At 50.0% G+C, this 12,600-nt stretch overlaps 1 protein-coding gene across 9 annotated transcripts in view; it reads right to left on the bottom strand.

Moving 5' to 3' along the window:
- The window catches only part of EP400 (E1A binding protein p400), a 133,394-nt gene that overhangs the window by 16,011 nt on the left and 104,783 nt on the right, over positions 1-12,600 (bottom strand). For all 9 annotated transcript variants that reach the window (XM_023196863.2, XM_023196866.2, XM_023196871.2 and 6 more), the window contains 6 exons: positions 11,503-11,581; positions 11,130-11,384; positions 9,658-9,703; positions 9,469-9,578; positions 2,076-2,289; positions 1,685-1,941 (listed from right to left, as the gene is read on the bottom strand). In XM_023196863.2, coding sequence (XP_023052631.2) covers positions 1,685-1,941; positions 2,076-2,289; positions 9,469-9,578; positions 9,658-9,703; positions 11,130-11,384; positions 11,503-11,581 — 961 coding nt within the window. The remainder of the gene's footprint in view (positions 1-1,684; positions 1,942-2,075; positions 2,290-9,468; positions 9,579-9,657; positions 9,704-11,129; positions 11,385-11,502; positions 11,582-12,600) is intronic.

The raw sequence follows: 12,600 nt of genomic DNA, 5'->3' as shown, positions 1-12,600 counted from the left end.
GTGTTCATTTATTAAAAATGAGCATTTTGTCAGGTGAAAGCTACAAACAGGGATTCTGACTGATTAAGTTCATAGCAAAATTTCTATTATCCCTCACAAACAAGTCGATTTAAATCTGTAGTGCCAACCAAACTTAGTAGTTTGTAAGTTCAAAAAACATTTTAAGAAAAAAATTTTTAAGAAAACCTATACTGAGTTGATCATGACTATCAAGTGTCTTTTGAAAGGCTGGAAGTGAAACTGGCTTTGAAATGGATTTGGGAGAGGGCAGAGTGAGGAACGAAGGAGCCAGGCAAACACCCGGCACACAGGGCTCCTGGCAGCCAAGGCTGGGTGGCAGCCTTGACGCTGAAGGCACTGGTGTCTCAGTGACTGAACAGGGGCAGGTGACAAGGCACCTGTGTGGCTGTGGGCCGGGGGGTCAAAGCCCAGCTCTGGCTCCCTGATAGTTGCCTCTGCTGGGCCTGGAATTCCTGAGCACAGTGTTCTAATTTAGCACTCTCCTGCGGCACCTCCTGCAGGATACAAGTGGGCTAGACGGGGACTGCCCAGGGTGGTAGCCACAGCCACATATGGCCATGGAGCCCTTGAGGAATGGCTGGTGTGACAGGAACAGGATAAGCTCGATGTCTAAATTCCACCAACAGCCCTGCCGACAGCCCCAGGACAGGTCCTCAGCTGAGTCCGCGTCTCCCGCAGCCCACTTCCTCCCTTCTAGCCCATGGAGAGGCCCAGACTCAAGCACTCCGGCAGGCCCACCAGCGAGCTGAAACTTCAAAATACTGTCTTGTCTTTACTCCATATATTTCTCTGGTTACTTTCTATGACAAGTATTAATGGTTTTCCATTTATGGTAGGGGTATAACATTTCCTTTTTTTTTCCTTTGAGACAGAGTCTTGTTCTGTCGCCCAGGCTGGAGTGCAGTGGCACAATCTCGGCTCACTGCAACCTCTGCCTTCCAGGTTCAAGCGATTCTCGGGCCTCAGCTGGGATTACAGGCACCTGCCACCACATCCGGCTTTTTTATTTTTAGTAGAGACAGGATTCACCATGTTGACCAGGCTGGTCTCAAACTCCTGACCTTAAATGATCTGCCCACTTTGGCCTCCCAAAGTTGCTGGGATTACAGGCGTGAGCCGCTGTGCCCATCCCACCATTTCCTTTTAAAATAAATACATTTACATAAAGAACAGCAACGCTGGTACAGAGGTTAGCAAAAATCAGGTACATCAGTACTCCAATGACCACCTCTGAGAAACAGTACTGCACACGAACCACCCCGAAGCAAACCCAGGGTCCCTTGCCTGCTGCTCTCCCAACACTGTGAGGAATGTCTTCTCACCAGCACTTTCTCTGGTCCAGAACCGCACCAAGCGGGCTGTCTAGTCCTCCCTAGAGACTGATGCTGAACACAAGGCACAAGACGCCTAAGCAAGAAGACGCATTTGCACGCTGGGTGTTAATGTCTGAATACGCGTAAGACACTTCTCTAAGGCACGATCAAAGTGTTACGACACGGGAAGTTTTAGATCAATAAAATGGAGCATGCGTCCTACAGAAGGCAGTGCCAGATGTTTGCAAAATACACTCTGAACTGCACCATGCAAGCAGGCACCGCCTCACGGACGCTAGGCCGACTGACCACAAGACGCACACGTCCATGGTTCTCCGGGAAATGCTCACCGGCGTCAGCTTGCCCACAGCTTTGATCTGTGCTGGAGACTGGGCCTGGCCTTGGATCTGTGGAACTTGCACCTGAGAGGTCGTCGTCGTCTGCTGCTGCTGCTGCTGTTGTTGCTGCTGCTGCTGCTGTTGCTGCTGTTGCTGTTGCTGCTGCTGCTGCTGCTGCTGTTGCTGCTGCTGCTGCTGCTGCTGCTGATGCCTGAGAAGCTGGAAATGTGCAGGTGTGATGGTTTTTCCAGGGAGCTGAACTCCTGTGGCTACGAAGAGGTTTGCTCATTAGGTCTGGACAGGGACACTTGCCCACCTTCACATCCTCATTCTCAGACAGCGGCTGAGCCTCACACGCGCCAGAGCAGACGTGTGTCAGAGACAGCTCCCAGCCTGGCTTTACCTTGGGACACCTGGGGCACCAAAGACCGTGCCGGGGTCTGCACTGGGGTCAGGCTGGTAGTGACCACGGCCGAGGCTGTCACAGAAGTGACTGCTCGAACACCCTGAGTCGTTGCCATGGACACCAGGTCAGGGGTCGCCGTGGCTGGGGAGCCGACTGCCCGTGGCGGGGGCTGGGTGTGCACCACCTGGGCAGGAGCAGAGCCTCCCGGCGTCTAGAAAAGGCAAACAGAGGACCTCATCAAATACTTCGCACAGCACTCAGGGCTGTTCACACTCAGAGCAGGGCAGACAAGAGCACCCAACTTTAGAGGCGAAACAAGTGAAACACACGCTCAGTCTTTTGACAACTGCTGATTTCACGTGTCAATTCAAAAGCAAGTGCCTTGAGCAATGTTTTCTTACAGCGGATCACATCACCCACAGAAACGCACTTGAGATGACGACACTCCCATGCATATGCTGAAAAGGCTGTCCTGTCCCTCCCTCTCTGCACAAAGACCTCTTGGTCCCCAGGAACATACGACTGTCCTTGCAGCACCCACGCTACCCACAGACACGCAGCCCACAGCCCTGGCTCTCTACCACCGCCCCCATCTGTGCTGAAACTACAGCCCTGAGTCTCTCACCATGTGCTTGGGGTCTAGTGGCATCTTACCTTCATCTTGCCTAAAATTCAGAGCATCCTCACTGTGCCCTGCAGTCCACTTTGGCCCGCAGGCACAAGTGGCAGCCAGAGTGGCTCCCTCACCCTATCCCACCTTGCCCCACCGCCCTTCCTTGTCCCACCATAAACTGGAAGGCAAACGCAACCATGCCACCCCTGCAATGTCTCTTCAGCTGACCTCTGCCAGCTCCCTTGGTTCCGATGTGCCATGTATTTTTAGTCTGTCTTGATCCTTTTATGTCTCATTGCTTATGCATCTGGACAGAAATCTAGCATATGTTACTCCATGTTTTCCATTCAACCCAGCTGCTGTATGTTTCTTTTCATCTCCTTTCTTGCCTCCTCTCAGATGACTCTTTCCTCACCAACGTCCCCTGCCACAGTTGGGAGCAACTCACTCTGCTCTCACTCTTCTGGTGGCTCGTCTGGAATTACCACGGATGCCTGCCAAAGTCTAAATACTCCACGCTCTTCCTAAACAATAACGAGACCTGTGCACATTTCAGCCCCTCTGCCCCTTCCCCAGCTTGCATGTTACTATCCTGTGTATTTATTTCCTCTTTCTAACCCCAGTGAGCTCCTGCGTTCATCCACGACCCTACCTTGTTACCACCTCCAGCTGGGAACACCTTTCTTCTGCTTAAAGCATATCATTCAGTGAAGTTCCAAAGTTGAAAACTGCTTTATTTTGCCGTTTTTGTTGTTCTTTTTTTAGACAGAGTTTTCCTCTTGTTGCCCAGGCTGCACTGCAATGGCGCAATCTTGGCTCACTACAACCTGTGCCTCCAGGGTTCAAGCAATTCTCCTGCCTCAGCCTCCCAAATAGCTGGCATTCCAGGCATGTGCCACCACGCTCGGCTAATTTTGTATTTTTAGTAGAGATGGGGTTTCTCCATGTTGGTCAGGCTGGTCTCGAACTCCCAACCTCAGGAGATCCGCCCACCTCGGCCTCCCAAAGTGCTGGGATTACAGGTGTGAGCCACCGCACTCGGCCTCCCTTGTTCTTTAAGATATTTCCAAGAGCTGCAGAGCCCCAGGCTGGCAGCAACTTCCTTTCCCTGGCACGACAACGACACCTGCTGGCTCCCGCCCTCACTGCTGCCACTGGCAAGTGCACCGCTCCACCTCTGAAGGCAATCTGTCTTTTCCTGTGGCTGCTTGAAAGGCCTCTTGGTCACTGGCATTATGCAGACCAGACTTGGTTCCTTTTTCTCATCCTTGATTGCGATTAGACTTTCTACATAAATGCATCAGTGTCATTAGTAAGTTCTTAAAAACTATACCATCTTCAAATATTGACTCTGCTCAATTTTCTGACAGTCAGTAACCACCTATCAGGCCCCGTCACCATGTCCTCCACGTGTCATCTTGTCATCCCATGTTGCGTGTAGGATGTCTTCTGATTCTGCCTCCACTTCCCTCATTTTCTCCTTAATTGTGTGATATTAAAGCCCACTCATAAGTTTGGTTTGTTTCCCCCAACTTTGGTAATCAGACTTTTCTAAAAGTTCTCTATATTCTTTTTATACATAGTTTCCTGATTACAGATATTCAGATATTCTCAATCTTCTCTTTTATTTCCTTAAAATAGAAAGCATAACTTTTTTTTTTTTTTTTTTTTTTAACGGGGAGTCTTGCTCTGTCACCCAGGCTGGAGTGCAATGATGTGATCTCGGCTCACTGCAACCTCCGCCTCGCAGGTTCAAGCGATTCTCCTGCTTCAGCCTCCTGAGTAGCTAGGACTACACACGCGTGCCACCACATCTGGCTAATTTTTTTTTTTGTATTTTCAGTAGAGATGGGGTTTCACTGTGTTAGCCAGAATGGTCTCTGTCTCCTGACCTTCTGATCCGCCCTCTTGGCCTCCCAAAATGCTAGGATTACAGGTGTCGGACACCACGCCCAGCCTGAAAGCCTAACCTTTAAAATCTAAACCTGATAATCCCAATATCGCTCATCTTTGCAGGCCTATCCAGTGTCTGCCATTCCGCTGATTCTCACAATGCCTTTTCTTTTCTGTTTAGTTATTTTGTATTCTATTATACTGTATTATACTAGAAAACTATTTGTGGAGATTCTCAGAAGTCAAGAAAGCATAATCCTCCAGAGAGAATCTGCATTTGTTCCTGGTCGGCTGCACAGGAACACGCCCAGTGAAGCAGGTCTACTTCACTTGATGTGAGGGAGTGCCGGAGACACTTTTAAGGTAATATCAACTTGAGCTGCAAACTGACCTGTGGCTTTAACCTCTCAGGGGCCGTCCCCACCGTGCTCCACTGCTCAATCCAAGAGCAATTCTTCTTTTGACCCCTGAAGGCCAAGGGCAGATGGATTCTGCTTCTGGTTCACTCTCGCCCTACGGGTTTAGCCACCTGGGACCCTACCTCGGTGTATCAGTAGTTTCCTTTTTAGATTCTCCACCTTTGGCCCAGCCTTGGACTTGAATTTGAGTTCCCTCATCCCACAGGCTGAAATTTATTTCCAAGGCAAACATGACTTCAACGAATCCTGTTTCCCTCTCTGAGTTTCTTCCCTCCCTTAGATTTGGGCCTGATAATTAATTACTCTTGTCAGTTCCGTGAAGCTTTAAAAATGTTTATCCAGTAACTTTAGTTATTCTCATTAAGAGGTGGTATAAAAATAACTCATCTTGTTACCAGAAACAGAAGTCATCCTTTTCTGGACTAAACAGTTTTCGCATCCCAACTACTAAGGAAGCTGAGGCGGGAGGATTGCTTAAGCCTGTGAGTGTGAGGCTGCAGCGAGCTGTGATTGCACCCCTACACTCCAGCCGGAGCAACAGCAAGAGGCTGTCTCAAAAGACAAAAAAAAGAAAAAAATCGTTTTCTCCTTAGCCTCTTCTACCCTAATCAATTCTAGATATGTAGTATCACATTAATTTTCCCAGAACATCTCTCTGCTCTAAGACCGTTAAGGGCTGCCCACTGCCTGGTGAATAAAATCCCTATCTAGGCTGGGCGCAGTGGTTCGTGCCTGTAATCCCAGCACTTTGGGAGGGTGAGGTGGGTGGATCATGAAGTCAGGAGTTCAAGACCAGCTGGGCTAAGATGGTGAAACCCCGTCTCTACTAAAAATACAAAAATTAGCCAGGTGTGGTGGCGGGCACCTGTAATCCCAGCTACTTGGGAGGCTGAGGCAGAGAACTGATTGAACCCAGGAGGCGAAGGCTGCAGTGAGCTGAGATAACGCCACTCCGAGATCACGCCACTACACTCCAGCCTGGGTGACAGAGCGAGACTCCGTCTCAAAATAAAAAACAAAACAATAACAACAACAACAAAAATGCATATGGCCCAATATCCAAAGCCCAGTACAATCTAACCTCAATTTTACAAAGTGCCAAGCACACAGAAGCCACTCAGTAATAATGGTTTTAAAGGCAGGGAGCCACTGTTTCTCAGTCAATGTCTTTTGTGTTCCATTCAAACAGAACAACACGTCATTGTCCATGCACACCATTCCCTTCCCCTCAGACCCCCGCTCACACGACTGGCCCTGCCTTCAGAAGGGCCAGTTCTGTGGATGATGCACTTCCTGTCCTCCTGAAGCCCAATATCACTTTCTCCTGAAAGCCTTCTCTGAGTCCCCCGAGCCCAATCACCTGCATGCCCACCACGGCTCTCTGCACCTCTCTCATGTTCCAGCCACAGCACTACAAGGCCCCCGAAAGCACACACTGTGTCTTGGGCCCGTAGTGCCAGGAAGAAGGTCTTGTCCATTAAGAGCCACGCAAAAATATGTCATGAATGAAATGCTTTACATTTTAAAATGCCACAAAGAACAGGTCTTTTTCAAAATAAAACACTAAATGCAGTGATTCTGGCTTGGTGCCCTCACAGAAACAGTGGTATTGGTCATATAGGACGTTCCCAACGCCGCAGGCCTAACAACTTCTACTATCTACTGCAGCGACTGAGCCTGAGGTTGTTTACTGCAAAGCACAAAGAAAAGTGAAATAATCTTAAAGTCACATACTAGAAAAATGGTGTTTTTATATATTCTACCGCTTAAGAGTGTTTTACAGGGATTTATTGAAGGGTAATTACAGAGAGTACAGTATGTGGTTCTATGAATTTTGATGGACACATTATCATCATGTAGCTACTGCCAACCCACCACTCCCAATGTTCTTGTATTCCTCTCCATAGTCGAGTCCCTCCTGCACCTCCAGCACGTGGTAATCATTCATCTGTGTTTTTGTCTCTCTAGTTCTACCATTTTTATAACGTTATTTAAACGGAGTCATACAGCATATGAAGCCTTCTGAAACTGTTCATTTAGCTGCAAAATGTATCTGAGAGTCCTCCACGGAGGTGCATGTCTCAGTGGTTCATTCTTTTGTATTCCTGGGTAGGACTGGGCTGTATGAATGTACCATGGTTTATCAGCCCATCCACCAGCTGAAGGGCATTTAGGCTGTTTTCTTTTTCAGCAATCCCGAATAAAGTCATTATAAATATCGGCGTTGAGGGTTCTTGTTCTGGTGTTTTCACTTCTCTTGGGGAAATCTCTAGCAGCAGAACTGCTAAGCTGAATGGTAAGAGTATGCTTGGTTTTATAAGAAAAAATGAAACTGTTTTCAGAAGTGACTGTGGATTCTGCATTCCCACAGCCTTGTGAGAGATTCCTGGCTGCTTCCATTACTGCCAGCCTTCTGTTTCTGAAGCCACTCTCCTAGGCACATGATGCTGTATCACTGTGGTTGTAAAAATCTGCATTTCCCTAACGACTAATGACGTTGCACGCCTTTTCAAGTATTTATCTAATTCTTCTATCTTCTTGAAGTGACTGCTCCATCTTCTGCCCATTCTATAAAGTTGTTTGTTTTCTCACTATTGAGTTGAAGAATCTTTATATTTTCTCCCAGTCTATGCTTTTCATTTTCTTACTATTTTTCAAGGACAAGAAGTCCTTAATTTTGATGAAGCCTAATGTATTAATTTTTCTTCATGATTCACAGGCTTCTGGTATCCTAAGAAATCTTTGCCTAAACCAAAGCAGCACAGATTTTCTCCTAGAAATGTTACGGTTTTGGCTTACAGTGTAGTTTTTGCTTTTACACACAGGCCTGTGATCCACCTGCAGTGACTTTCATATTCAGTGTGAGTTACAGGCCAAGGCTCATTGTTTTGCACATGGCCGCCCAACTGTTACAGCACCATTTGCTGACAAGACAGTCTGTTCACCTCTGAATTTCCTTGGCACTTTTACTGAGGTCAACTGAAAATCTGTGTGTGTGTGTGTGTGTGCGCACGCACGCACATGCGTGTGTGTCTGTGTTGGGGAGGGGGCCTATTTCTGGACTCTATCCAATTCCATCATCCACACATCTATCCTGCCAATGCCCCATCACCTGCTACTACAGCAACGACATCTTTACAGGAAAGATGCTTTTCAAAACCCAAGAGGGACTGCATTCTACTTGCCAAAGCACTGACTTTGAAGCGTGGTTTCTTCTCATTCAGGGTGTGTTGCCCCTGCGTCTGTGAACTATTTGGAAAACCGAGATACAAATCTGAGCTCCTTATTCTCACTTGTGTTTGGTTCTGATGATGAAAAACCCAAGTGAAGCACTGGTCCCAGGGCACCACATGGCTCTGCACCTTTGCCTAGGCGCCTCCTCTCCACCTGGGTGGGCTGCACCTACCACTTCCCACACCTGGGGTCTCCACGTTCCATAGAAACTGCCCACTCCTCCCATGCCCGCCTGCTCCTGGCACACACCCAGCCATGCCCTTGTGTGATGCCGTGTCCCCTCCCCCAAAACCACGCCCCCAAGAGGCCCGTCATCTCTCAGCTTCCCCACATGGGCACAGTGACGAGCATATGGGGGGCACCTGCGGCAACAGAATCAGCAGCGGACCCTCACATCCCACCTACCTCCGACCTAAAATCACCCTACAGGGAGGGGACACTTCACACACACACACACCCTCCTACGCTTCACACACACACCCCTGCACCTCACACACACACCCCTGCACCTCACACACTCCTACACCTCACACACACACCCCTACACCACACACACACCCCTGCACCTCACACACACATACCCCTACACTTCATACACTCCTACACCTCACACACACACCCCTGCACCTCACACACACACCCCTGCATCTCACACACACCCCCCTACACCACACACACACCCCTACACCACACACACACACCCTACACCTCACACACACCCCTACACCACACACACACGCCTACACCTCACACACACCCCTACACCACACACACACACCCTACACCACACACACACACCCTACACCACACACACACGCCTACACTTCACATACCCCCTACACCTCACACACATACACCCCTACACTTAACACACACACCCCTACACCTCACATACACTCCTACACCTCACACACACACCCCTACACTTCACATTCCACCTCACACACACACCCCACTTCACACACACCCCTACACCTCACACACATACACCCCTACACTTTACACACACATACCCCACCTCATTTTCATCCCTCATATAGAATGGAAACCATCCCCCAAACAGGTGAATGTTTCTGAAATCAACATACTGATCAGCTACTTATTTTATGAAATTCAAATTAGACAGTTTTTTCACCAATGGAATACTTAAAAATAATAAGAATTAACAGACAAGGAGATAATTCTGGCGGAATGCAGTCAAGGTGCATGGCCCAGGTGAAGGGCAACTCACAGTCAAGGCTCCAGGAGCCACTGGTGACGCCAAGCGCTTGTTGATGGACTGGAAGGTGGCAGCCGGGACCCCTGCGATGGTGTTCACGATCACATTTCCACTCACGGTGCCTGCGGAGACAGGCGGGCATAAGGCAACAGTGCCAGGAGAAATGGGGTCCGCGTTTCAGCATCTCTGTATTTGTCTTACCAGTGGGTATGCTTGTCCCAGTAACTGATGTTTTAATGGTTCCTGCCTATTTAAAAAGAAAATGTGAATTTCATGTCAGGCTCTCCCCTGCATAAATTTCATGTCAGGCTCTCCCCTGCATAAACACTCCACAGGCTTCCACTTCATTCAGAATCCAATCAAAACCCCACGACACTCACACAGCCACCCATCCCAACCTCCCCAACTCATTCCACCTGGCGGTGCCCCCACCGTCGGTCTACCTGCTGTCCCTGCACCCTTATCCCACTGTCCCTCTAGCCCCACCCCGCTGACCCTCCACCTCTACCCCGGGGTCCCTCCATCCCCACCCTGCTGACCCCACACCCCACTGTCCCTCTACTCCTCTGTCTCTCCACTCCATTCATCCACCCTCTGTACCTCACCACCTGAGTCCAGCCACACTGACCTTTCTGGCCCCCATATCAGCCAAGCTCAGGACCTCTGTACTTGCTGTTTTTGTCCAAATCCTTGTCATTGAGGCCTTAGCTCAAATGCCAACTCCTCAGAAAGGTGTTTCCTAACAAGCCAGTCCTGCATTGTGCCACCCTGACTCCTCCCGCTAGCATTTAAAATGATCTCTTTGGCTGCCTCCCTCCCCTGTAGGACATGGCTCCAGAGTGTGGGCACTGCCCATCTTGCCCACCTTGCACCAAGTAGGCATTCACAAAGATCTCTTTTGAATAGATGAGGAATGAAGTTGCCTGAGTACATTGAAAATTCCACTACAGCAAACAATTTTCTAAAAACGACTGCAGGAAATGGTTCTATGTAACAAAAATATTTTTATGCCTGCCTGGTAGTCCAAAGTGCGGGTTTTCCCAATTGGGCACAGCTCCTATTCTCTGCAGGTGTGATTCTCTGCATATGATTTCAGCTCTGTGTGGCACATGGACACACACAGTACAGAGATGCACCACAGCATGTGGTGTGCATGGCCACAGTCTGCAGCTCCACACCCTGCCTTTCTTTTCACAACGCTTCTCGTGCACTGTACAGCTTTTCTACAACAGGCATTAAAGACTGATGTGTATGAGTGAGCACACATGGGCATGCTTTCAGGAGACACCAGCACAGACAGGACCTGCTCTCTAAGTGTGCAGGAAGTCAAGAGGTAAATGCGTCACAGGTATGTTTAGGTATGTTTTACAAAACCCAGGCAATTCCAAACTTCCCAGACACCTCCACTAAAAGGAGCTGCCTCTACCTGCCAAATCCAATAAAGCCACTAAGCCCACAAAAGCCTTGGAGGAGTGAAATGGCAGAATCTGGGCGAAAACACACAAGTCCTCTGGGGTGAGACTAAGCCTTTTCCCAGTTCTTCAGAGGAAGGTCTACAGCCTGGAAATGTGCTAGAACTGGAACAAGCTTCGTTTTAACAGAAAGCACTTGAATCAAGTGCGGGTGGGGGTGACTCCTGTGGACGGGAAGCCCGCGAGGAGGTCCCTGCTCACCAGCACGGCCGCGCTGCCCCCCGTCGTGATTGCGGGCTGCGCCTTCGCTGGGGCCTGCACAGGCTGCGTCTGGGTCTGGGGCTGTGGCTGGGGTTGAGACTGGACAGCTGGTGGCCCTGCTGGCGGCTGGCTGCCCGCTGCCTGTGGTTGTGGCAGTGGGGGTGGTGGCTGCTGCGGGGGTGGCGGGGGCTGCGGTTGGGGCGGGGGCGGCTGGGCCACGGCCGGCTGCTGTGCCTTCTGCTGATCAGCCAGAGCCTGAGGGGCAGGGAAGGAAGAGGAGCCACTGGAGGGGCAGACCTGGCCCGCACACCCCCTGGATGAAGTCACAGCCACCACATTTTCCCACTCAGGCAGAAGGGCCCAGGGTGCTGACCTTTTTCTCTTTTGCGATTCGCTCTGCACGGAGAGACGCCACCTGGATGGGAGGCAGTGGCTTGTCATAGTTGATTCCACTGAAAGACAGATGCAAAGGTTAAAAACATACAGGCAAATTTTAAGATGGACAAGTACCAAGTACCCTAGAAACCCCGTGCTGCCAGGGGCTGGGGCAGCTCCAGCCCAGCCCACGAGATGAGGGCATAAAGCAAGGTGCCCAACGTGCCCTGCAGGAGATCGAGCCACCTGGACCTTGTCCTCAGCCTGGCGCTGAGTCCTCTTCCTTGAGGCCGAGCTCTCCCACGCTCCGGGAGAAGTATCTCTGAACACATCCCCAGGGTAACTGGTGGCAGCCCCCAAAACGCACAGCCCACCTCATGTGTCTGCACTGTACTCAGGAAAATCACTGTCTATTCATTCTGTGAGGACGCCCTCCAGTGAGGTAAAGGAAGGGCGGGACTGAGCCTGTCTCACTGCCCTGGGAATGTCCAGGCTCCACGCCGTGCAGGCCCGCAGCAGGTCCATAAATATTAGTTGGGTGAATTAACTCTTCATTTAATCGACAACATAAATCAAACGCCTGGTCTGAGCTCCCAGACACTAGAGTCCCAACGATCATAGTACTCACATCAGAAAACAAACAGGTAAAACGTGCAGTGGGTCTGAAGACGTATACTGACTGCTATGAAGGAAAACAGCAGGGCAGGGCTGCAATTCTCAACAGTATGCTCTGAAAACATCTCACGAGGGCGGTTAAGTGAAGGCCTGAGGCGCGGCTGCCAGCACACTCAGGGAGCACCAAGGGGCTGAAAGCCAGGGCCAGGCGACTCAGAGCAGGGGCAGGAGGGAGTCCTGGGGGCTTGAGGAGATGGGCCCTGGGCCAACTCCCTCTGACAAAGATCGCTCCACCACTGTGTGGAAAGGGAGCCACAGAACAAGGAAGCCTCCCAAATCCGCCACTGTGTGACAACAGTGCCTAAACCAGATGCACACCATTTCATCCCAGCATTTCCAACATTTATGGGAAGAGTCGGACAGTCAGAAACGCAGCAGACACCCATGTGCCTGGCACTAAGGTTCCACACTGGGGTTTTGC

The sequence above is a fragment of the Piliocolobus tephrosceles genome, chromosome 10 (genome assembly GCF_002776525.5).
Source record: "Piliocolobus tephrosceles isolate RC106 chromosome 10, ASM277652v3, whole genome shotgun sequence".
Taxonomy (NCBI): Eukaryota; Metazoa; Chordata; class Mammalia; order Primates; family Cercopithecidae; genus Piliocolobus; species Piliocolobus tephrosceles.
The sequence above is the reverse complement of the archived record's forward strand: the minus strand, read 5'-3'. Positions and strand labels throughout refer to the sequence as shown.